The sequence below is a fragment of the Myxine glutinosa genome, chromosome 11, assembly GCF_964187855.1.
Source record: "Myxine glutinosa chromosome 11, kmMyxGlut1.1, whole genome shotgun sequence".
NCBI lineage: Eukaryota > Metazoa > Chordata > Myxini > Myxiniformes > Myxinidae > Myxine > Myxine glutinosa.
In genome coordinates this window covers 131,939,289-131,966,575 of record NC_136271.1, presented here as the reverse complement: position 1 = coordinate 131,966,575, position 27,287 = coordinate 131,939,289, and the positions used below count along the sequence as shown (strand labels likewise).

At 42.7% G+C, this 27,287-nt stretch overlaps 1 protein-coding gene across 1 annotated transcript in view; it reads left to right on the top strand.

Annotated features, from left to right (window-relative positions):
- The window catches only part of SAE1 (SUMO1 activating enzyme subunit 1), a 91,331-nt gene that overhangs the window by 14,791 nt on the left and 49,253 nt on the right, over positions 1 to 27,287 (top strand). The window contains exons 2-6 of the mRNA XM_078787141.1: positions 3,070 to 3,181; positions 4,107 to 4,280; positions 17,932 to 18,074; positions 22,188 to 22,278; positions 22,902 to 23,007. Of these exons, the coding sequence (XP_078643267.1) occupies positions 3,070 to 3,181; positions 4,107 to 4,280; positions 17,932 to 18,074; positions 22,188 to 22,278; positions 22,902 to 23,007 (626 nt within the window). The remainder of the gene's footprint in view (positions 1 to 3,069; positions 3,182 to 4,106; positions 4,281 to 17,931; positions 18,075 to 22,187; positions 22,279 to 22,901; positions 23,008 to 27,287) is intronic.

Here is a 27,287-nt window from a genome sequence, read left to right as displayed (position 1 = left end):
CGCAAAGGCGCCATTTTGCGCGCCTGAAACCTCGTGCGCGAGAGCGCCATTTTGCGCGTCTGATACCCCCTCAACCACATCCTCCATATACATTTCCCCGAGGTCCTGGGTCGATTCCACCCCGTCTATCTCTACCTCACCCACCGGCATCCGATCGCCTTGACCAGCCATGGCGCAATTTCAAAATTCGGGTTTTTGTAAAACAACACAAATTTCCAGCAGCTTGTAATTTTGAGCGCGTTAAGCGCGCTTCGGGTCCGTATCTCACTCCCCGACACCAATTGTTGCGGTAATAACACAATTGGTGTCCAAAATTTGGGCTAAATAAATTTAGTCCCAGGTTCGAATCCCACTCCTGACACCAATTGTTGCGGTAATAACACAATTGGTGTCCAAAATTTGGGCTAAATAAATTTAGTCCCAGGTTCGAATCCCAACTCCTGACTACCAATTGTTACGGACGCGGTTAAAGATGTTATTTTGACCGAGCGGTGGTGTAACCGTGACCGAACAGTTATTCCCCGACTAATACCCGATTTGCCCCAAACTTTGGCCGGATCGCACCGCGGCTGCTCAATGAGGGAAAAGACTAAAACGACGAATGCAAAGAGGAAGACGAAGGCAAAGAAAGGTTTGGAAATACTACTAAATTTATTTACTATTTACACATATAAGTAGGAAGAAAGCAGTCACGTTTATTTACAACACATAAGACGCAGGTGACACAGTGCAAATACTAGCTTACCTACAGTCTTAATTAACCCAGGACAGAACAAACAAAAGACAGACTCACACGGGGAATGACAGGAATGGCAGGAGGTGGATGGCTGGAGGTGAACGCTTGGTGGAGCCAACGCGGAGCTTGGTGGAGGTGAACGCTTGGTGGAGCCAACGCGGAGCTTGGTGGAGGTGAACGCTTGGTGGAGCCAACGCGGAGCTTGGTGGAGCCTTGGTGGAGGTGAACGCTTGGTGGAGCCAACGCGGAGCTTGGTGGAGCCTTGGTGGAGGTGAACGCTTGGTGGAGCCAACGCGGCTGGTGGGGGGTTGGTGTGACGGGTTCTCTCTCCTTCCCTCACAAGCTTCAGGACTCTTTCTCTCTCTTTCTTAGTCCCACCCAGTCCAACAACTTCCTCTCTTGCTTAGTCCAACTCAAGGCCTTTCTGTCTTCTGATCTCCTCCCTCCTCGACTCTCTCTGGGGGCCTCTGCCTCGGGTTATATAAGCACCACCCTTGACCCTTTTGCGAACCTCCCCAAAACGTTCTCTCTCCGCCCTCTAAAGCCAACCCCTCGTTCTGGGTTGGTCGGCAAGGGCTGGTTCACTCCTCCCCTCTATGATGAGGTGGGGACCCGCCTTTCTTCCCCAACCCTGCCTCGTGGTCAATGGCGGATGAAGGGAAAACCGCCCAAAATGCAGTTGGCAATTGGAAGGGAGGTAATTGGCAATGGCACTCGAGGCCTGGCAAAGACGAAAGGGGAAATGGAAGTTTTGGGAGTGGGAATGAAGGGAATCTATCTCTTTCACTGGTGCAATGGAGTATTTATATTAACTAGGGCATGCCCGTACTATATATATATCTAAAATTATATCCCCCCCTCTATTTACATGAAATGGTTTGGTCCAAAGCGAACGGCTTGCGAGTACTATGACAATCCCCCCCCCTCTATTTACATGAAATGGTTTGGTCCAAAGCGAACGGCTTGCGAGTACGGTGACAATCCCCCCCCTCTATTTACATGAAATGGTTTGGTCCAAAGCGAACGGCTTGCGGAGTTTGGTAAAGAAATCGCCATAGCGTGCACAAAAGCGCAGGAAAGCGAAAGAATCGCAAATTAGTTTTAATTAGTTTTAAAACATAGTTTAACGGCAACATAGTTTGCCAACGTGAAATAAATGAATACGCTCTCAAATGTGCCGTCCGAGGCAGAGTCTGTTCGCCACGTTCGGCACACGTGATAGCTCGCTGCTCTCTGATTGGTTGAATCGTTTTTTGGACATAGCTCGGTAAGTACTTCTCCGATTAATATGAAACCTTGAAAAGGCACATCCTCGGGTCCCCAGCAATATACCTGGCAAGTTTAAAGTATATCGGACCCGTGGTTGTCGAGAAACAGCGGTCACAGACATACAGAGATTACTGGAATTATAGATAGATGGGAGACACAGCCTTACCCTAAAACACAGAATAAGATATAACTATCGAACAGGGGTATTCTATGATTGGCTGACGTGTATGCTTGTGGACTAATTATGAGACGCCCTTTTGACCTTTACACAGCTCCGGAGGCAGGAGGCACAGACTCAAGCAATATTCATCACCAATTTACCACAATACAACACAATCAAAAAAATACAGTCCTCATATCCGCAACAATACTTAAACACTGTAGAACACAAATCGCCTTCTTGACACTTTCACAAACATTCCTTTTAACAGTACTTCCGCCATTTCAGCAGTACTTCCGCCATTTTTAGCAGTACTTTTAGCCAAAATATTCCACCATTTCATGCCATATCGACCAATGGAATTTATCGCTCGCTCTCAGTGATGGGGAATAACGAGATTCAGACAAAATGGTGGCTCGAATGAAATATAGGTCGTGCATGGAAGTGCAATAATCTTCCCATGTCCTTTTTCAAAAAAGACCACATGGGGTAAGGTGTGCTATGAACTCCCTGGTTTCCCATGTGTTTGTTCGTCCTTAATCCAAATCCTTCATCTTTTCAGAACCATGCCCGAAGACTCCCAGGCCTTTTGGGGAGGTTATTTAATTAAACACCATTTAGACTTTAGACCTTTAGAGGATAATTAAGCATGGCTTTCATGGTTGTTTATTTCGTACATATGCAGATGTTTTCTCACAGTTTGCATGCTTTAACACTACTCGAATAGACTGGTAACAATAAGATTTCAATGCCTGGGTTTATCCTCCTCGTAAGTCTGTGGATGCAATCACCTATTTAAATGCAGGTAAATCAGATTCGGTGACTCTTTTTGACAAATTGTTTGTTTAAAAACGATTGTAGTAGACCGGCATACTGTATTGATGTTGTGATTTTGTTGTCCCAGGTTGAGGACTTCCCGGTTACTGCTTGTTGGCTTGCAAGGTTTAGGTGCAGAGATTGCCAAAAATATCATCCTTGCTGGAGTGAAGTCTGTCACACTGTTGGACGATTCACAGGTGTGTAGTTGTTGTTGTTTTTTGTTTTTTAGTTGCCATTTATATTATATATGTTAAACAATATTGAAAAATGTCATTGATCTCCTTCCTTCACACTGCAAAAAACTTGCTGGCTTCGTGTTATCGTACTGCCTCCTTTAAGATACCAGGACCTTTCCAACGGTCACGCTTCCCACATGTTTATCCACTGTCCCACATGTTTTTTTTTAACACCAAGTCCAAAATATACTGATTGTATTGCTTTTACTCTTTGGCCCGTTTTTCTCTTCTTTGTGAAATATTTTATTTGTTTTTTCAAAAATCCCTCAAGTTCTCCCAGCTTGTTTCTCCATATATTCCTCATATATTGATGCATGATGTTGGTGCACTCACACATCATATCTGCCTGTTCGTTACAACCCCACCCTTCTTTGTGAGAGGATTGTTATCTTACCCCCTGTTTAGCTCTTCCATTAGCCTTGAAACCCGAGTTCAAAAAGACAATTTAGACATTATTAGTCGACTATAGGTTTGCACGCCGTCCCTCCGTCTGTCAGTCCGTCAGTCTGTCAGTCTGTTCGTCTGTCAGTCCGTCACGCAAAGAACAGTTTTCCGGACTTTTTTTTCTAAACGCTTAATGCTAATGATTTCAAACTTGGTACATGGTTTCCTCATGATAAGTTACAGATCAAGTTCGAACTTCACGACGTTTCGATCATTTTTGACAAAGTTATGGCACTTTGAACTTTGGTAATTTCCCCAACAGTTTTCCGGACGACAGACTGCCGGTAGGGGACATGTATTGCAGCGCAATACTCAGAATGCTTGTTTAAACAGCAACATGTGTTAATAACTATGTGGCATGCAGCAGATCACCTAAATTGGCCGATACTGTCGCACATGAGGAAATGATATATTTCTCTCTTTTATGTCTGTTTATGTCCAGGTGAGTGCGGTGAACACCCGTGCACAGTTCCTTGTGCCTCACGGGGTGGCAGGGATCGGCCTGGCTGAGGCATCCCTGCAGCAAGCGCAGCTGCTGAACCCCATGGTGGAGGTGAAAGTAGAACACGGTAGTGTGGCCAGCAAGCCCGATGAATTCTTCTCTCAGTTTGATGCGGTAAATGTCTCTTGCTACATATATTGGTCTTCTCATTGATAATTATGCCTCGGCTGTCAAAGGCGCCGGAGACGTTATGTTGTCCGTTTGTCTGTATGTCCGTGCGTTATGATTTTGACCGCGATAACTTGGAACCGGTAAAAGGGGTTTCACCAAATTTGGGCCACTTATGTACTGAATGAATGAATGAATGATCGTTTTAAGGCCATTTTCCCCGCTAGAGCGGGGGTTAGCCTTGCGGGCCCCATGACGATCATGGTTCCTTGTTTGAGGCAATGTTTTTATGGCCGGATGCCCTTCCTGACGCCAACCCTTGGTCGCCTCTGACGATGCGCAGGTATACGGTGTACCTATTCTAAATCGGGGTACACACCGTGATCATTCATCCCAGCAAGCTGGTACTCAATTTGCCGACCTCGGAAGGATGACAGGCTGAGTCAACCCCCCTGGCGTTAATTCAGCGATCGACCGGGATTCGAACCCAGGATCCTAGGATCCCAAGCCGGCACCCTAACCGCTAAGCCAACACCAGGCTGTTATACCAACATACCAGGCTGTTATACCAATATACCAACACCAGGTCCACTTATGTACTGCGATGCAAATATGAACTGATTAATTTTTGGGGTCGAAGGTCATGTGACGTTTAGCTGAATGTATCAGATTTTTGGTGCCACGATAACTTATGAACTGTTGAAGTGATTTTGACCAAACCGAGTTAACTATGGACTGGACTACACAGATGAGCTGATGAAAATTTGGGTTCAAAAGGTCAAAGATCTAAGATCAACTACGCTTTAATTGAACATCTGTGTTACCACGATAACTTAAAAGTCCACAGGCACAGAAAATCACGTTCAATTTAATTAATAGATATATGGCTTCACTTGACACTTAATCGTTTGTTCTTTTCTTAAATAAACATCTTGGAAGAAAGATATTTGATGTTTTTTGGTGTCCTTTTACACTCGATTGGTCCTGCCCCCCAAAAACGCCGATTTCATGACGTCCTATATCACGTGACCCGCAACGTTATCTTGAGGGTACTTTTGCTGCTGGACTTCTTTTTTTTTTTTTTTTTTTTGTATACTGAATCGAGGCTCGTGAAAGAGCTAACATTTATTTCACAAACAAATCAACCAGACAAACAAAATATACAAAAAGAGGGAGCGGAAGACAAGATGGGGAGAGAAGGGGCCGTACTTGTGTTTACATGCAGCGTACTGTGCTCTAAACGCTGACAAAGTACCCAGAATGCCAGCTAGATGTATTGTTGCTGGTTGTAGCAATACTGTACAACCAAAGATGGTGCGAGCACACATGTTTTCCCAAAAGTTCCAGCTGTAATGAAATCTGGATAGCCAAGGTAAACCGACCAGAGGAAAGTGGGCATGGCACGACTGCTTCAAGCTTCATTTGCAGCGCCCATTTTGAAGATGATTCATACAACACCGGCCTGTATTCCCAGTTTGGGATGAGTAAATTGAAGCGATAAAAAGCCGACACGATTCCATGCTTGTATGTTCGAGCGTTATACGGAATGGTATGGGGGGCGGGAGGCTGGGGTGAATGTCCAAGCGTTGTACGAATTATTACAGGGCGGTTTGGGTGGATGTCCAAGCGTTGTACGAAGTGTTACAGGGGGTGGGGGTGTATGTCCAAGCGTTGTACGGAGTGTTACAGAAGTTGCGGTGTATGTCCAAGCATTGTACGGAGTGTTGCAGGGGGTTGGGGTGTATGTCCAAGCGTTGTACGGAGTGTTACAGAGGTTGGGGGTGTATGTCCAAGCGTTGTACGGAGTGTTACGGGGGTGGAGGTGTATGTCCAAGCGTTGTATGGAGTGTTACATGGGGTGGGGGTGTTTGTCCAAATGTTAAACGGAGTGTTACAGGGGGTGCATGTGTATGTCCAAGCGTTGTATGGAGTGTTACAGGGGGTGTATGTCCAAGCGTTGTACCAAGTGTTACGGGGGTGGGGGTGTTTGTCCAATTGTTAAACGGAATGTTACAGGGAGTGGGGGTGTATGTCCAAATACAACAACAACAACAACAACAGGAATTTTAAGGCCATTTTCCCTGCAAGAGCGGGGGTTAGCCTTGCGGTCCCCATGACAATGTTCTCCATTTTGCCCTATTTTCTGCATCTCCCCTTGTTAACCCCTTTGCCCGCATTTCTTCTTCGACCATCTTTAGCCAAGTCTTTCTCGGTCTTCCCCGTCCTCTACTTCCTTCTACATTCATTCCCATCACTCTTTTCAACCAATCACTTTCATCCTTCCTCAACACATGACCAAACCATCTCAACCTGTTTCTCTTCACAGCATCCATCACAGGCTCTATTCCCATCATCTTTCGCAATTCATCATTTGTCTTCCTCTCTCTCAACGATACTGCACACATCCACCGAACCATTCGCATTTCCACCCTTTCCAGCCTTCGTTGCTGCTCTACGTTCATTACCCATGTCTCACTCCCATAAATCATAACACTTTTCACACATGCAGCATACACCTTTCCCTTCAGCTTCAATGACACTCCCCTCCTCGTCAGCATGCCACTCAGTTCCCGAAACTTCTTCCATGCACACCTCACTCGAGCAACCGTTGCCAAGTCTGATCCACCTTCTCCATTCCGCATGCCTCCAAGGTAACAAAATGTTTTCACACCTTCCAGGTTCACGCCATCTCCAAGATCCAACTCAACATTTCCTCCATCTGCAGCTCCCTCTGTGCACACCTTACACTTGAATGTAGCTGCCACACTGGTTAATGACCCTCTCAAACCACTACATTTTTGATGAACCCACTCAGCGCACATTGTACATTGAATGGAATTCACTCCGACACCCTTCTTGCACACAGCACACGGCCACTTCCCAGTTCTTTCCACCTCACCACATGCTTTACCACTTGCCATCACCTTAGTTTTTCCGATATTCACCTTCAGACCTTTTGTCTCCATACATTCCTTCCACTTGTTCATCTTCTCCTTCAGTCCAGCCATACTTTCTGCAATCAACACCAGATCATCTGCATACAACAACTCCCACGGTAGACCCTCCTTTACGTTCTGAGCCAGCACCTCCATCACAGCTACAAATAGTAGTGGACTTAGTACCGACCCTTGATGCACTCCCACCTTCACCTCAAACTCACCACTGTTCCCGTACTTCGTCCTTACAGCTGTGCGCGCTCTTTTGTACATTGCCATCACGACTCTGATCAACCATTCCTCCACTCCTAACTTCCTCAATGCCCATGTCACTACTTCATGTGGAACCCTATCGAATGCTTTCTCCAGATCTACAAACCCAAGAAACAACTTCTTCCTCTTCTCCATATACTACTCCTGCAACTGCCTCACAATAAAAAGCGCGTCTGTCGTTCCTCTTCCTGGCATAAATCCAAACTGCATTTCGTCAATCTTCACTTTCTTCCTTATCCTCCTCTCCAACACCCTTTCCAATACCTTCATTCCATGCTCCAATAACTTTATCGCTCGATACGAGCCACACTCCAGAGGGTCACCTTTCCCCTTGTATAGAGGGACGAGGGTACTCAGTTCCCAAACCACTGGAATGCGGCCTTCTTTCACCACCAGATTGCAGATCTCTGTCATTCTCTTCACACCCCAATTTCCCGCTGCCTTCAACATATCTCCCACAACTCCCGTCGACCCTCCCGCTTTTCTACTCTTCATTGCTTTTATCGCTTCCTCAACTTCCTTCTCGGTTATCTTCTCTGCGGGTCCAAAAACTGGGTTACTCTCTATGTTGCCATCCCATTCATTCTCTGCATTCAACAGTATTTCCATATATCTCTTCCATCTTCCTTTAATTCCATCTGGGTCCACAACGATTTGTCCCACTTCATTCTTCAAGCAACTCACCCCCATCACATCACACCTCTCTTTCGCTATCTGCTTTGCAATCCTGAATACTGCTTTCTGACCCTCTTCCGAATCCAAGCGCTCTCCGAACATTTTCCGACATGCCTCCTGTGCCTTTGCTACCTCTTTCTTTGCAGCCTTCTTGGCTGCCTTATAACTTTCATGCTCTGCCTTTTCTGCCCCCATACCCTTCGCCTTCTGCCACTCCTTGAACTTCTTCCTCTTCTCGTCAATCTTCTTTCCAACTTCTTTCCAACTTTCCAACTTCTTTCATGTCCAAATGTTAAACGGAATGTTGCAGGGAGTGGAGGTGTATGTCCAAGTAAAGCGTTGTACGGAGTGTTACAGGGGGCGGGGGTGTATGTCCAAATGTTAAACGGAATGTTACAGTGGGTGGAGGTGTATGTCCAAGCGTTGTATGGAGTGTTACGGGGGAGGGGGGTGTTTGTCCAAATGTTAAACAGAATGTTACAGGGAGTGGGGGTGTATGTCCAAGCATTGTATGGAGTATTACAGGGGGTGGGGGTGTTTGTCCAAATGTTAAACGGAGCGTTACAGGGGGTGCATGTGTATGTCCAAGCGTTGTATGGAGTGTTACAGGGGGTGTATGTCCAAGCATTGTACGGGGGTGGAGGTGTATGTCAGAGCGTTGTATGAAGTATTGCAGGGAGTGGGGGTGTATGTCCAAATGTTAAACGTAATGTTACAGGGAGTGGGGGTGTATGTCCAAGCGTTATACGGAGTGTTACAGGGGGTGGGGGTTTATGTCCAAATGTTAAACGGAATGTTACAGGGGGTGGAGGTGTATGTCCAAGCGTTGTACGGAGTGTTACGGGGGTGGGGGTGTATGTCTAAGCGTTGTATGGAGTGTTACAGGGGGTGGACGTGTGTGTCCAAGCGTTGTACGGAGTTTTACGGGGTGGTGGTGTATGTCTAAGCGTTGTATGGAGTGTTACAGGGGGTGGAGGTGTATGTCCAAAAGTTGTACGGAGTGTTACGGGGGTGGGGGTGTATGTCTAAGCATTGTATGGAGTGTTACAGTGAGTGGGGGTGTATGTCCAAGCGTATGGAGTGTTACAGGGGGTGGGGGTGTATGTCCAAATGTTAAACGGAATGTTACAGGGGATGAGGGTGTATGTCCAAGCGTTATACGGAGTGTTACAGGGGGTGGTGGTGTATGGCCAAGCTTTGTATGGAGTGTTACAGGGAGTGGGTGTGTTTGTGCAAATGTTAAACGGAATGTTACAGGGAGTGTGGTGTTTCCATTGTCCTTACGTAAGGCTAATTGATTAATCAATGCTTACCTTTATTCTTGGCACCCTTTATTTAAAGATGCAAGTATTTATTGATACATGTATGAACCACCTTTAAAGGCCATTTTTCCCAGCAGGGCGGGGGTTGGCCTTTTTCGGGCACCGTGGTCCCCTTTTTGAAGCAATTTTTTTATGGCCGGATGCCCTTCCTGCCGCCAACCCTGTTAGTCGTCTCTTGCGACACACAGGGAATTACCAGTGAACTGGTGCTCAATTTGCCGACCTCGGAAGGATGACAGGCTGAGTGAACCCCCCTGGTGTTAATTCAGCATTCGACTGGGATTCGAACACAGGATCCTAGGATCCCAAGCCGGCACCCTAACCGCTAAGCCAACACCAAGCATGGTATAGATACATGTATGCAATACATTAATGATATCGGCATCACCGTATATTTATGCATGTACTGTACGTGCGATACTGTTGCCCTGGCGGTTGTACAGTTATGTTCAATCAGTGTCAATTAACCTCCTGTACATAACTCACCCACTACATGTACATGTACATTGTGAGGATCGTCCCATCCAGTATGGTAATACGCATCTATATGTCTAGTGTACATCCGGACACGATAATTTAATAACTCTTTTGAAGTGATTCTTCACCATTGAGAGATGGGCCAAACACCTGGACATGACATCTCAAAACTTGGTGGATGAGTTGGTTAGGTGAGAAGAACAAGGCAATTCGATTTTTGCTTCAGGTATGAAACCAGGTCCGGCCTATCAGTGGGATACAAATCGTAAACTGTTCAGCCTGGCGCAGGTATGTGCTCTACCGAGTGCCGTTCTTATTGCTGCAAAAAATAGAGAAGTGTTGCGTCAAAATAGCAGAAACCCCACATTTACCACGTTGCAGCTCTATGATTTACTACTCGACCAGTTGTTATGGCCGAGTCTTTCTTCGGCATCGATCCGATTGTTATCATCCCCAATTTCCCCCCCAATTTCCACTTCGGGTTCATGTCATCCCCAATTTGCACCCCGGGTTCATACATGTATGGTCTTGCACTCCCTTCTACATAATGATTTGACTATCGTCGTAATCAGAGGATTCCTGTTCAGAAAAATCTTCGTCTTGCTTTACTTTCTGACGAGTCTGAAGCTCGTCGTGTGGCCATTATCCATTGTGTGCTGAGCCAACCTTTCCCTTGATTGCGTCATACAGATGGCGTCATGACGATCGCGGTTTTCTGGAATTTTCAGGGAAAGTACTCGACGGGTTTGCTTTTTTAACTGTAACGCCTCAAAAAAATATTCGAATTAAAAAGCGCGTTCAGTTCTTTGTTTATTACTTTAAAATCTATATAATCACATCAAAAAAAAAATCTTTGTCTGTGGACCTCGAAGAACGGCTGAAGTGTTTTTTTATCAAACCTTATTTGCATATAGAGTGTGATACAAAAATGAAATGATTACATTTTGGGTCCTAAGGGAAAGGTCAAAGGTCATATGAATGTTTGAAAAATCCTATTGCAGAGTCTATATTTATTAAGAGAGTTGGTGTTGGCTTGTGTTGGTGGGTGGCATAGCTGTTACACGTGAAGGATTGTCACAAGTACAAGTACAAGGGCTTCAGGTCAAAGGTACTTTTATCTGAAACTAGGAGTTTTATGTTATCACGAACCCCTGAAGGGATTTTGACCAAACTTGGCACAGCTATCCACTGCAATACAAAGATGAAACTGACTAGATTGTGGGGTCAAAAGGTCAAGTGCCCTTTAATTGAAAATCTGTTACTGCAACAACTTATTAACCACCAAAGAGATTTCAGCCATACTTCATACGTATGGACTATAATACAACAAAATAGCCCCGAGTGGACAGACACTCATCTCATGAAGTTGGATTTCAGATCTCTGCTGATTTGAGGGGGACCCCCTTAGACCTGGGAGACCCACTGATACGAAATCGAAGAATTTTAGACCAAGCAATCCTGCGGACCATCGAGTAGAATGGCTGTATCGGGTTTCGGAGCAATTGGTTGGTTAATAAGGGACAAGAAGGGATCCGAAGTTTGGGAGGGGAATTCCCCCCTCTCCTCCCACCCCCATCTTCCCCCCTCCTACTCAAGGAGCCCCCATCATCTGAAATAGAAAAATCAAAGCCCTGAGCGATTGTGGGGGACCACTATCTTGCATCCATGTGCCAAGTTTCTGAACAATCGCCTTCGTGATAAGGGAAGAGTAGCAAAAATAGCAAAAAGTCTGGACGGACGGACATCCGAACATTGCGACCCATTTTATACGTTCATCTCTTCGAGAATCGAAGCACGGCCTGCACGAGCACTGTATGCTCCTTGCTACACGAGTGGCAATGACTAATAGCTTTACTAACCACAATAAAATGTAGTTTTTGCTATGTCAGCATTTCACTGCATATGTTTCGACATAGGCCTTTGATCTTACGCATTTATCTCACTGGATCTTATCCTTTGGAAATATAATAATTTAAAAAATCTTCCACTCTTTGAAGGTAACAACTGTTTCATTTCCCATAAGAATGTATCTGTTATGACGTTTTTTTCCTTCCTTGATGTAATGCCAACACAACAAGCATTCTGAGTATTGCGCTGCAAGACATGTCCCCTACCGGCAGTCCGTCGTCTGGAAAACTGTGTGAATTATATAATTACCAACTCACGGTCTGAGGTAACTCGGCTAAAAATTATCCGATTTGCACCAAATAAAGTTCATGAATGGTTGCACAGACCCCTACTTCTCACTAAAAGGGGAAAAATAATGTAAATTGGAGTTAAAATTAGCCCGCAAGGTCGCTCCGTGGAGTAGCCTGCACGTATTGCACTGTGTGAATTATATAATTACCAACTCACGGTCTGAGGTAACCCTGCTAAAAATTATCCGATTTGCACCAAATAAAGTTCATGAATGGTTGCACAGACCCCTACTTCTCATTAAAAGTGGAAACAGAATGTAAATTGGAGTTAAAACAAGGAATATTAACAGCTTTGACTTACCGCACTCCAAATTATAGTCCGGAAAACTGTTGGGGAAATTACCAAAGTTCAAAGTGCTATAACTTTGTCAAAAATGATCGAAACGTCGTGAAGGTCGAACTTGATCTGTAACTTATCATGAGGAAACCATGTACCAAGTTTGAAATCATTAGCATTAAGGGTTTAGGAAAAAAAAAGTCCTTAAAGCTGTTCTTTGCGTGACGGACTGACGGAGGGACGGCGTGCAAACCTATAGTCCCCTCCGGAGTACACCGGTAGGGGACTAATAAAAAGACTGCATGTGTGAGATTATGGTGGAATGTTGTCAGCATGCTCAACAAAATAAAGTCCTCCAATTGGTCAAGCACTTCCTTTTCAATTCTGGTTCCAGGTTCTGAGCACGCTGAAATATTGGGCCATGCAGTTCCTCCTTGCAGTTCATCACGTGTCCTACAAACCTGCTCTTGCACATCCTTCTGCTCTGTTCACTTTATCATTTGTGCTCGATCATATTCCATCTGCTTGAACATCAGCCATCATCACAGCATTACATTTATAAAAAGGGGGGGGAGGGGGGAGCAATCCCCTTAACTACAGACCTATCAGCTTACTTCCAACCACCAGCAAGATCATGGAATCCATCATCACAGTTTATATTTAATCTATCGTCTTCTCCAACATGCTCATTTCAGATCAGTAATTTGGATTCAGACCTGGTCACTCTACTTTGGAAATGCTGCTTCCACTCTCCCTCAATGCCAGAGATGACATCAGGGCCATCTCTCTGGCAATATCACGATATCAGACTCCAGACATCTCTTTTCTATTTTCCTAACTGTACTTTTCAGTGGATTCTTCCAATCTCCTGTCCCTGTCAAGGCTGGAGTGCCCCACGACAGTGTTCTGGGCCTCGTCTTATTCCTCATCTTTATCAACGATCTCTCTGTCTCTCTGGAAAGTCCTCTTTATCTCTTTGTTGACGACTCTACCCTCTGCTGTAACATCCCTCAATCTTCAGATAGGCAGGCAGCAGCATCTTCCCACTTTGCAGGCCTTGATCGAATCATGAGTTGGTCAAACACTTACAATGTATTCCCACGCACTCACCCTGTCTCTATAAAAAACCATATTGCAAACCCTCTCATTTACTGAACAATCCTCTTCAAGTTCAGTCACTCAAACTCTTGGGCCACATTATCAACCATGACCTTTCTTGGGCAAACCACATTTCATAAAGTTTGCCTCCAAAGCCAGTCGCCGACTATGCAACCATCGACCATGCAAGTCATGTAAAATCCTTCCTTGGCGTACCTGCACTCTTATCCACTGACGAGGCCTTCGTTTGTAGCTTGATGGAGTACTGTTCTCCCCTCTGGTCTGACACTCCTGCCTCACACCTTTCTCAGCTTTATGCCATGGAAACCAAGGCCTTTAAGATCCTTGGATTCTCCCACTTTGAAGCTGAGTTTAGGGGCCTTTCATTTTCACATCCCAGACAGGTCACTCTTCCCATTAATACCCCCGTTAACTCTCCCCAAACTCACCTCTTTCCAAGTTTCCAGTTTTTACCTCCTGAGAGTTTGCTTCTGTATCCATCTTGTCCTCTACCCCTCATTCTTTTGCACATCCCTTTTTTATCCTGGTCTCCCTCTATTCTGTCCCTCATCCCTGCTGTTGTCATTGATCAGGTCATTAATAATGGAGTCTCAAGTCACATTACAGGATTATTATTTTAACCTTCTACCTTTCCTTCCACCCAAAGCACACAAATATGTTTTCCTTTCTAAAATTCCCGTCGTGAAAGTAGTGAAAACCTGTCTTGTAATCAACTACCTATATTTGTGTGCACAAAGTCGAGGCTCGTCATAGAGCTATCACACAGAATGGACCATAACTTTACATAACAACAACATCGTCGAGGTGGGAGGGAGGAGGCCACTAACATCATGGTCGAATAACAAGACGCAGGGACACTTTTCATACACAGAAGCAAGGCCCATGCAAGAGCAAGGTAGAACTGACAGTGGGACAAGGATCATGTGAATGAGCCAACAGGTAAAGAGTAAAAGGGAGAATGAAATGAATGAATGATCGTTTTAAGGCCATTTTCCCTGCTAGAGCAGGGGTTAGCCTTGCGAGCCCCACCATGCCCTTCCTGACGCCAACCCTTGGTCACGCTCTTACGATGCGCAGGGATACGGTGTACCTATTCTAAACCGGGATCATTCATCCCAGCAAGCTGGTACTCAATTTGCCGACCTCGGAAGGATGACAGGCTGAGTCAACCCCCCTGGCGTTAATTCAGCGATCGACCGGGATTCGAACCCAGGATCCTAGGATCCCAAGCCGGCACCCTAACCGCTAAGCCAACAGTAAAGAGTAAAAACAACAGTAAAAGGGAGAAGGGGATGAAATCCTGAAACTAGCAAGTTAGGGGTTTAGGGAAGGTTAATGGGGGTAGAAAATATCATTGGTCAAAAATGGGGATGACAAGAGTTGGTGGAGCACTGCTTGCTTGAAGTCCTGGAGGGAATAGAGAATAGAACAGCCTCTGAGATGTGGTTCCAGAGACCAGTGAGGAGTGAAGGGAGAGGAGAGGAGTGGGGTGGGGGCAGGGGGGGGGGAGGGGTTGGAGGGTTAATATATTGTAGAACCGGCCTGGAAAATGCTCGACACAGCCTGGAAATGGGATTTTTGAGAGGCCAAAGTGAACGAACGCTACCACTCTATCAGTGATGCAACTAAGCGGAAATCTTCCACTTCCACGTGATGCCAACCTACAGGGTTCCTTTAAATCGACAATGGCTGAATTTGGTACTTTCCAGCACCTTATGGAATCCATTCCAAGTTGTATACACGTGGTTTTGACATCTTATGGCTCAAAGTGATAATAACATGGCTGGTTTCCTAATAGAAGGGTCATTTGTATTAACAGATTGTAGCGTTTCTGAGAACACCTATCGCAATTTCTTCTCCATTAATACTTCTTTGCTCTTTTTACTCGTTCGTTAATGTTGGGTAAAATAGCTTTTTCTTTCTCAAATATTGTATCGATTTTGGTTAAGGTCCAGATGCATATCCGGCCTTCAGTGGGATCCAAAGCGTAAACTGTTCAGCCTGGCGGAGGTATGCGCTCCACCAAGTGCGTTGTAGTCGTCATTGCCTTTGTCTAAATGGCTTTTGCTTGTTGGCATTGTGTAATGTGACCTAAAGAGGGCGACATTTACTGTTAACCGAGCCAGTGACCATGAGCGGAAGGTTGATGACATCCGTGTTGTTTTATTAAAAGCAACTCTTATTACACTTTAACAATATTGGCCAGACTTAACAAAATCCTTCTTTTGTGAGGAGCATGGGGAACCTATCTGATTATTCCTTCACCGTAAATTGCCTCATAACTAGCAATAGTCAGGTTCACTATATTAACAAATATAATTTCGTTCAAAATTTTTGGAGATTAGCAAAACTATACATTTTTGGAATATTCGGAGCATGAGGAATCCAAAAATTAATGTTTACATTTGCGTAGACACCTTTGCGAAAATGACACTCAGGACAGTGATGAAGATAGTCAGGTTCACTATGTTAACAAATATAATTTCGTTCAAAATTTTGGGAGATTAGCAAACCTGTACATTTTTGGAATATGCAGAGCATGGAGAATCTGAAAATGAATGTTGGCATTTGCACAGACACCTGCATGGCCGCCATTTTGGATTTTCAAAATGGCCGCCATAAAATACATATTTTGCGCTATATCGGCTTCTAGTCAACCTAGAAACTTAATTAAATATGCTAATCCTATGTTTTCTGGGTCAAGGAATCCAATAAAGGCCTCAAAATAGTGCTCAGGATTATATAAAAGCAACAAACAAAGGTAATTGAAAACCATTGCCTTTATATTTGTGATATAACGGTATTACATAATACATGATATTGCAAGTCCTTTGAAGTTATAGGTATGGGTTTATAAAGCAACAAAGCAGCCTTGTTAGTATCAGATTTAACTATAAGTCCTATACACAGCATCTACGAGGTCTATACCGTTCAGGAATATGCGTTTACAGATCTTCATCACTGTCCTGAGTGTCATTTTCGCAAGGTGTCTACGCAAATGCCAACATTAATTTTTGTATTCCTCATGCTCTGAATATTCCAAAAATCTATAGTTTTGCTAATCTCCAAAAAATTTGAACGAAAAAACATAGTGGACCTGACTACAAGTTGCTCGTGTTCGCATGGGATTCTACAAGGGGAAAGGATGGAGGCAGCAAAAATGCAAATGGCGTCTTATGTCATCAAGTAGGCCAGCTTGGGACCAACAAATAACATTTATTGCCTCGTGTGACGCAATTTAAATGCTCTAATGGAGGTGAGGTGCTCCATTTGAATATGTTTGTTCGTTATGTGTAACTTTTTGATACTTGTGGTCCATAATAAAAATTTGTGTTGCTGTGAAAGCCAGTAACCAATTGCAAATTAATAGTAGTCGGATATAATAATTATTCTTGTCAATTTTCTTTTTCATCTCTTATAAATTGTGTCGCTCTTTATCTTGCTTGTCCCACTGTTTGATGCTAATTGACAGAGATACAGTTCATTATTCAAATGTCAATCTCCTTCTGACGTCTGCTGATGTTTGGCTGTATTTATTGCTCGGATCGCATTCCTCTGAGAGTTTTCCACATACATATTGGATGTCCATCTGTGAGTCTCAAGGAGGATGTAAATTGAAGTGGAAAAAAACCACCTTTAGAGGCCATTTTCCCCGCAAGCGGGGGTTGGCCTTTTTCGGGGACCGTGGTTGTTGTTGTTTTTTTGGTCCCCTTTTTGAAGCAATGTTTTACGGCCGGACGCCCTTCCTGCCGCCAACCCTTTTTGTCGCCTTTTTACGACAAACAGGGAATTACCAGTGAACTGGTACTCAATTTGCCGACCTCGGAAGGATGACAGGCTGAGTCAACCCCCCTGGCGTTAATTCAGCGATCGACCGGGATTCAAACCCAGGATCCTAGGATCCTAAGCTGGCACCCTAGCCGCTAGCCCAACACCAGGCTGTAAATTGAAGTGAAACGCACGATAAATTTATTTTATAACAGATGTTGTTACCTCTGCCACCAAAGATAGATGGAGGTTATGTTTTCACACCTGTCTATTTGTCTGACCCTTTAAATAAAGCATGATGGATGTAGAAGGAGCACACAGAATTATATTTTGTAATCCCCCATGTGTGTCGTGTGTGCAGTTTTGGACAAGAGAGCAAATACCTATTTCGGGGGGGGGGGGGGGGGGGGGAAGGGGTCAACCACACTCCCCCCCTCGTAGACCCCCTTAATGAGCACAGATTTTGATGTGATCAATCCTGCTAAAAGTAATTTTTTTATTTATAATTAAATGGGCCCGACGATTTACAACTTTGAAATTTGAAAAACATCCGTTCATACATACACGTGGAGGATGCTCATTTTAGTAATTGATTGGTGGTTGTGCTGACAGGTTTGTCTGACTGCATGCATCTTGGAAGACCTGCTTAAGATCTGCGATCTCTGCCACAGCAAGAGCATCAAGTTCTTCGCAGGGGGTGCTTTTGGTTACCACGGTTACATGTTTGCAGATTTGGGCCTACATGACTTTGTGGAGTATGTACACGCTACATTTGCTTTCTTAAAATCGCGTCATGTCAAGTTGCTCCTTTATGAACTCATGGGTTTGGGTAATGTGTTTGTTTGGGTAATGCTTAAAAGTCTTTCTTTTGTAGAAAGTTGTCATTTTATTTCATTGGATTTTCAAACTGCTTTGGTATGCCTTGTGCAAAAATACGTTTGTTATTGTAATTTGTGCATGTCCTGTTTCTCTTATTACATTTCTTGTACAAGGTTGTCCAAATCATAAAGTGAAACTAGAGCGAAGTTTATGGGGCGCGATTACAAATGTCCATGCTTCCCACCAAAAGCAAAGTTGAAATATGGAAAAAAACGTCCCACAAGGAAATTTTGAGTTTAAAAAAAATCTTCTGTTTTGACTCCTGTGACCCATAAGTTTCCACCCCCTGGGCATCCACAGGGGGACAAAACCAATATAGTCGTTACTTATTTCATGCTTCCCCAATGCTGATTTCATATACAACGTTTCATTTTTAAATGTTCAAAATGTGCCCATAATTGCATTTTTTGGTGTTTGAACTGAGGTGTCCCTGATAGTTGCTTGGTCGATTCCATTGTTGCTTCTGCTGCTTTGTCTGCTTTGGACATGAAGGACATGCAGACATGCATATTTATCGAGTCCGGATACGATTCTGATCTCTTTGGAGGAATGTTTTACTAGTTTTAGCTGTTCTGCTAATTTTTTCATCATTTGACAAGAAACGTTTTTGAGGTCATCCGTGTACAGTTATGTGATTGTTTGTTCCGTTGTATTCATGTCCTTGGTTGTTGATGATCTCGCTTAATGGGGGTCCAAAGCGAAACAGAACAGAAAGAGGAAGAGATTATATACCTGCAAGATACCTCGATATATTTTGACATTTTGGATTATAATTTTGTGTCTTACAAGTGACCGAATATCAAGGTTGTGTGCTCCATTTCATTGCGTATTTCCTCTGGACAACTTTATTTTTATTTTTATTTTTGCTTAATTTTGTACAATTCCATGTGTTGTATGATTCTCGAGTGTTGGGTGATATTGAATGCCTCCTGGCAGTCGATCCAAGCTCTTTAGTTCCTCTTCCTCCCCTCGCCCACTCCCTACAATTTTTGAGGGTGACCTGGTGGAGCAAGAGGTGGTCAATTGGTCTGCAGCAGTTTCTCCTGCATTTCTTTTTGTTCTATCTCTGGACATTGTTGTTCTGTTAAGTGGTGATGCATCCCTTTTATAATGATTCCTGTTAACAACTTCTGTGTTGTTGTTAGGCATGTTGTAGGGCGGTATTTTTGAGGCAATTGTGTGACTTCCATTTATGGGATTATCAAGGCATGCTGCCTTCTGTAAGCCATCCTCTGTCTATTGCCTTTCCTCCTTGGATGAGTTCAAGTGCTTGTGCCCAGTACTTGTGGAGAACCTCTTGTTGCTTTAGCCAGAAATTTAGTTTCCAAACCAGATCGGATGCTTTTAAATGCTTTTAGATGCTTTTATAATTTGGATTTTTTTTTGTTTGTTTGTTTTCTGAATAATCTTTTTTTTTTTTTGTCCAGTTTATTCTCTCAAATTTTTGTCTTTTTCCTTTTGAGTCTCTGTTGCCATTGTAATGTTTCATTTCTGCTTGTGATGCCCAGCCTTTTTTCTGGGTTGTTGTTTTCCTGTCATTTTCTCCTGAATGTACAGTGCTGCAAATAAACTTTGTGTCGATGTAGTTTAAGGGTGGGCTGGGGGTCATTCTTGCTATTGTCCAACAGGATATGTTTCAGCGGTCGTGCCCTTACCTTTGAGTTGTATTCCGGGTTGTATTCCTGACCGAACTACAAACTCGGATTGATGCTTCACAGGCAGGGTGTTCCGAGTGTGCCGTCCCTGTAATGGACGTTTTAAGTCGTGTGTCCTGTCTGCTAGCATTAGTTGGTTGATGTTAAATATCCCACGGTATATTTTGTGAAGAATAGATGAGTTATCACCAGCGCTCTGAACGGGTCCAACGGCTAACATCCTTCCAATGGATGACACACTCATTTATGTTTCTTCCTGCCTGTGAAACACCAGTGCGACAGTTTATAGCTGAGTGGAAATTTGAACCCAGGCTAGACAGCTCAGAGGGATGTGTGGCTACCTCTAGGCTATCTTGCTATCCCTATAATAGTGACAGAATGCACTCCACATGCATTATTAGATTTTGATACAGGTTGAATGAATCATTCATCTGGTTTAATATCAAGTCTTTTCATATTCTCTTCCTGTCATTGTCGTGCTGAAAACACACCCCTCCTCTCCCTCTTCCCCCCCCCTCCTCTCCCTCTTTCCCAAACCTCTCAAACTTGTTCCAGTGAATAGGTGAATGTGACATTGAATGAAAGTAAGCCAACTGATAAGTGTAAAGTTAACTTGGAGAAATAAGGTCCTTTATGTGCTTTGATAGTGCTGTAAATTGTCACTTTGAATGGGTATGTCATCAATACGTGGGTGTGTTGAAAAGTAAAGCCTATTATTTTTCTCCAAAACAGGTAAAGATATTTCAATGACACGGTGCAATCCCCACATTCGTTTTTCCCGCCTTTGTGATTTCTGACACTAGATGTGTCAATGCTGCATTCTTCAACATGGCAGAGGGTGGCACAACGTTCTCTGTTCTGTGAAGTATGAAGTGCTGGAGATGAGAGTTGGGGTGACTGACTGGAGATTAGAATTGAGTGTATCATTATGATCCTGAGAGTAAGAGAGGGTCAATGGAGTACCGCCATCAGCCGCCATCGAACAATGGAGATCACCAGCCCTGACTTGACCGTGTCAGATTTTCGTCTCTTCCCCAAAGTTAAGAAACACCTTCATGGAGAACATTTTTCTTCCGCTGATGATGTCACGGCCTCTGTGAAGCGCTGGTTAATTCAGCAGGATGCACAGGTATATCGTGATGGTATCACGAAACTACTTGAACGTTGATTTTAAAAAAAAATGTGGACCGCAGTGGTGATTACATAGAGAAATAAATATGCACCATGGTAGAATAAAGATTGATGTTGGTGTTTGTCTTTGTTTCATTCAAATATATAAAATCTGTTTTGGACAAAAATAATAGAAGGCCTTACTTTTCCACATGCCCTCGTATTTGGGTGAGAAACCCTTCAATTTGATAATTTTTCTCATCATATCTTCTGCATTGCATTTAACTGTACAGACGTATCCCTTATATATGCTTTTGATGCTTGGTTTACGGACTCTACACCTCAACAACTCAACTCTGTTATCGGCATATTCGGTAGTAGGCCGAGCCCAAGGTTTGCTTCCTACCCACTGCAGGCAGGTTGCTGGACTTTGAGTTATCTCTCACCTCACTTCTCGTCTCGTCCCACCATTCTTCCCCAGCCCACCAATGTTGCACTCTGTTCTCCCAGAATCCCATGCCTGGTTAACTTCCCCAATTCTTAGCTGAACATTTGTCTCCATTAATTCATCCCTCTAGTCTCTCCTCTGTGGACCAGACTCCGTGTCTGTTCCCTCGTGTCACTTCCTCCTGTCCTTCAAGAGTGCTGTCCATTGTCGCCTCATGCTTTCTCCTACTCCCACCCCTACTCTCTTCTACTCATACTAACTACCTTCCTGCTCCTTTCCTTCCAGCTACTCGTAGATTCATGGGCAATGTGTTTGTCTCCCTCTTCCCTTTTAATATTCGATCATGCCATGAAGCGGTTAACTGTCCTCTGGTTGAGCTCCTCCATTACCCTACATTTCTGTATACAAAAAATAAAATATAATGTCCCTTCATGGTGTCTATTTGGATCTGCGTTCGGAGGATTTGAAGTTGTTAGATTCCCCACAACATGTCAGCCACAGGTCAGTACCATGTGCAGTACAAAGTACTTGTATACATGAATGTACATGCCATACTCAGCAATTCAAAAATGTATAAAAAAAGGAAATCGAGTTATGACCACGATAACTCGACATCTAGTGCAGAAAATTGTTTTTCAACAAGATGGTCGAAATGTAATTCGATCAAATTTCATTTGCTGAGATATTATAGTGCACATGGCACTTGTATAGTTTATTTTAATCTTGATTTATGGGCTGACTGACATTACAGACTAAACTTATGTGTTTCCTGGCAGAGAAGAGACCAAGAAGGCTGAGCTATTGTGTGATGGACCAGTGCACAAGAAGCGTAAAATGGACGCAAGTGAAATGACGTTGGTTAAAAAGGTTGTGTGTTTGATCTGCTGCACGGGTCTGGAGCTCTCTTGAAGTAATTCAATGGGCCTAAAGTGTGTGTGTTGTGCTGTTCTGTACTCAATGGCCTAAAGTGTGTGCGTTGTGCTGTTCTGTATTTTATTACAGCCATGATTTCATACTTGGTCATTTCCTTCTAAAAAGGCACACAAATTTTGGTTTGTATTTTGTTTCCTATTTTGCTCCTTCTATTGGGGATAATAATTCGCCTCAATGGGCCTAAAGTGTGTGCTTTGTGCTGTTCTGTACTCAATGGGCCTAAAGTGTGTGCGTTGTGCTGTTCTGTATTTTATTACGGCCATGATTTCATACTTGGTCATTTCCTTCTAAAAAGGCACACAAATTTTGGTTTGTATTTTGTTTCCTATTTTGCTCCTTCTATTGGGGATAATAATTCGCCAGAAGGAGAGAATCAGGTTGCCAAGTAAATGCAATGCAAAACAAACTACCATGCCTCGTAGTTTTATTTGGAGGCAGCTGCTTCAGTTGATTGTCATTTCTATAGAGGTTAGTATTGAAGAATGAGTTGATATCCGAACCTATTTGATATTGCTATAGCTTTTTGATATCCTTTTGAGATGTACTGTCTCTTGCAGACCTTTGAGTTCTGTACCCTGAAAGACGCTCTCACTATCGACTGGACTACAGAACAACGAAAGAAAGCACTCAAGAAGACACCTTCAGATTACTTTGTGCTTAAAGGTGAGGAGGATCCATTCTCTTATGTGACACCTTCTCATTTCCTCATGGTTAACTCCTTTGTGAGAATTGCAAAGGGCCTGTTCTTAACTTCTCTTTGCCCCTCACAAATAGCGGGCGCACACTTGTAACGCTTCATCGTAGAGTTTGGTGAGAGCTGGCTTTGATACGTCTGCCATCATGTGCGTGGGTTTTTTTTGCAAAGTCGCAGAGCCCCGTGTGCCTCTTGATAAAGGCAGTTTGGCCACCGAGAGGGAGGATGACTCATCCTAGCCTTGGCCTGCTTTGCCACGAGACAGGCTTATAACCTCAGTGTCGCCCCCAAGTCACCCCCTCACAAGCCAACCCGTCGTGGCCTGCATTTCTCGGCACTGAGTACTTTCGAACGACGAACGGCTTTGTCACAGTGGCTTGCTCTGTCATTGTGGTAAACCGATCAGATCAGGTTGGAAAGAAAAATTAGGGTCGGCACGATGTTTTAAAGGTTAAACCAATGATGGTTTCAAGAGTGTTAAATAGCTTATGAGAAGCTGAAGGGGAGTGCTTCTGTAGGCTATCAGTATCATATATTTCTTTGTATATCGGTGGACAATCGATCCGAGATTGGTTTAACAACCTCTAGCGTTTAATATATTTCATCGAATTTTTTGTTTTATTATTTCAATTTTGATTTGTGTAATTTTGGTGATTTTTCTTTTCTCTTAATTCTAACGGTATAATGAAAATGTTCATCTTTTTCCCTTTTGTTTTGGTTATTTTAGAACCCTGTTGTGAAATTCCGATTTGGTATTTAATACAGCTCGATTTGCGAATTGAACCCGATAATGTTATAGTTGATAAAATGCAAATATGTATCGGTTTATTTTGTTCAACATTGCACGTGGTTCAGTGTTTCATGATGTGCTTACTTTGGGTTTTTCGCACCCAAGTTATTGACGACGTTTTGCAGTAAAACATGATTCATGTTTTCAGGATTTTCTGTTTGTATATAACGTCACATATAACGTCAGTTGTATATAACGTCAGTTGTGCACTTGCGCTTCGTAAAGGCACAAATTAATTCTCCAAATCGTACCAACGGAATTTATTGTTTTACTTTTCGTATTATTGTATTTCACAGTTGTTTTGGTGCAGTTTGACATCGAACAGGAAATGATTTTCACATATCTCAAATTGTTTGTATTCGCAGTCGAGTAATTTGCAGCTGTTCGACATATTAAGCATCACAATGATTTTGCTATATTTAATAATAATTATGTCGGATGTCGTTTTTATTATGCTTTACTAAACTTTGAGGGAATTGGACATTTGGCAAGCCTGTTCTCTTTTATCCAAATTGTGTAAAAATGTTAAATTTGCTCTTTAATCCTTCCGTGAGGCTTGTCGTTCACGGCTGCTTTGAGTCGTATTGCAAACATATTTTCCTGCTTGTTAGTCATACCGTGCACACCACAAACCAATGTTTTAGCACCTTCGTAAACCCGATGCCTATAACACCAATGCAAACTTTTGATGCATTATATTAATTATTATTGTTATCCTTCACAAAATATTTTTTCATGATTGTATGAAGAAAATATATTTTGAAAATTTCTGAGGGCTTAATTATTTTATTTTATTTTTGACATTCTTCTTTTTAAAAAATATATTTCTCCTTGTGGATGGCCTTGCGATTAATGTTGCCTTGTATGGCTGACTGTACAAGTATTGCCACCAACATTACATCATGATGTAGTCACCAGAATTGTGGATTTTTTTGCCGAGTGGCAACAACATCACTCAGCTAAATTGTTCAACGATGGCGGAATAGATATTTTGACGAGTCATTACCTGTTTGCGTTTACTTGTTTTATTTTTCCTCTTCATATCGTCACTCCTTTGTTATGTAAGGATTCTGAGATTAATTATTGTTCAGTTTAAAAAAAAAAAACTAGTTTGAAAGTACCATAGTTGTGTTTCAATCAGAGTTCATGAGCTTCATTTGTTTGCAATTCCATATATTTAAAGCGGATACGTTTGTCTTATCTCTGTTTTATATTGGTGAATGTGAATGAGAAAAATAATTATCTTTAAGCAAATGAGAAAGCAAGAGTTTGGTTCCTCAAAATCGTTGTATTGTTTAAGAGATCGACATTGCTTGATCGAGTTAAATACCGTTCCTTCCACTCCAAGCGCTTCTTTAAACTGGGTAAAGTTAACTTCCAAACCCATTGTCACTCTGCAATTGCTAAACAAAGCCAAGTGTAGTTGTTTTTTTTGTCCTTGAAATCATCCTGTTCATTACTGCAATGCACTCTCCTCCCCCTTTTTGCGCTGTTTACCCCAAAAAAAATTCCTTATCAGCGCACTGTGAGTCACTGTGCAGGAGCAACAGTGACGCGCCCACAGTATTTGTACTGGGAGAGAGTTTCCAGTTAAACTTCCTTTTGGCTGCTGTCGTTCGATAATGCCAAATCCAAGTCCACAGGTTTGGCCCTGGTATTTAGCGTGACATCACCCCAATATCTCAAACCATGCCGTTGTATTGTGTGTATATGTACATATGATATATATTATATATATATAATTATATATATATATATAATTATATATATATGTATATATATATATATATTATAATTGCTGTCCTCTTATGCACCGTGCAATTGTGACATTTTGGTCATTGATTTTGAAGTGCTTGTCACTTGGTGATTTTTTTTTTTTTTACATCACAACAAATCAGAACTATTATCGAGTTGCAGAAGATTATTTTGGAAAGCACGTAATTTTATTTTTGAGATGCTATGCTTTAAAAAAAGATGAAGCATTTTGTTTCTCTCTCATCGTCAGCTTTTACAATCTCTTTTGTACTGCGATGGGAAGGATATCCTTTTGAAATCCCAGTTGCAATGAAAAAAAATCTTCATCAACACGTGCGATGCATACACCTATAAACTCTGTCTTGGTTGATGTTGCATTCCATGGTCTTGATCGATCATTCAGGAAATCTTGGTGTCTTACCAAAGGTATCTATTCCACAAGTCTATATTTTGCGTCTAAGTCTCTGCATAACGGTGATTAATCGGTGTTTCACATTGATATAAACCCACATTTCATGACCATTTGTTTTCTTTACCAACATCTTTCTAAAGACTGAAGTATGACTGCATGTTTAATATTTTTTGTGTTTATGTGACTTCAAAGTCACTTCAAAAAACCTTCAATTGTGACACATAAAAGAAAAGCAAAATTGCTCTCTCACACATCTCAAACTGAGCCAATGTTGATTTCTTATTGATAACAAACTTTATGATTGGCTTTGCTTGAAGGCAATAATTTATTGTTGGACTGTTGGTTTTCCAGTGCAGGCTTTTGAGAACTCTTGGGTTTGTTTTTATGATTGTGTTTTCTTCGCACATGCTTGTATGAAGATGCTATCTTTATAAACTAGAACGGCACTCAGTAGAGAGCATACCTCCACCTGGTTGGCCATATCACTCAATGGTGAAGAATCACTTTTAAAAATTATACTAGCTGGATCCAGATCCGGATCTTCACCAAAATTGAATCGATTCTTCCTTGTCACACACACAATTTGTCCAACAGGTTTCATCCAAATCCATCCATAACTTTTTGAGAAATCCTGCTGTATATCGTTTTTGGACCTATCTCCCAATGGTGAAGAATCACTCATGATATTAAATAATTCTCATATTCGAATCCATATTCAGATCTTTACCAAAATCGAGTCGAATCGTCCTTGTCAGACACCCAACCAGTCCACCAAGTTTCGTCCAAATCCGTCCACAACTTTTTGAGATATCCTTCTATGTATTGTTTTTGGCCCCATCTCCCAATGGTGAAGAATCACTTAAAACATTCTAGTAGCCGAATCCGGATCTTCACCAAAATCTAAGCATTTCGTCCTTGTCACATACGCTACATCTCTGCCAAATTTCGTCCGAATCCATCAACAACTTTGAGATATTTTGTTCACAAATGAACAGACAAATGGGCAGACAGGGGTGAAAACACAACCTCCATCCACCCTTGGTGGCGGAGGTAATAAAATTGCTTTGTATCAGGCAGCCATCAAAGAACCCGAGTGACTCCAGCATTTCGTTGCAGTTTCTTGGAAAAAGTATTCCATGATAAAGGTTGTTGGCTGCTTTTGCTCTGATAATGTCTGACTGAACCTTACGTTGGGTTTTCCCGAAGGCTTGGCGAGTTGCATTTTAATTTGACCGCCCAAGTTCCTGACGTTGCACTTTGCTCATTGAGACGCTTTAACGTATCAGTTGCCG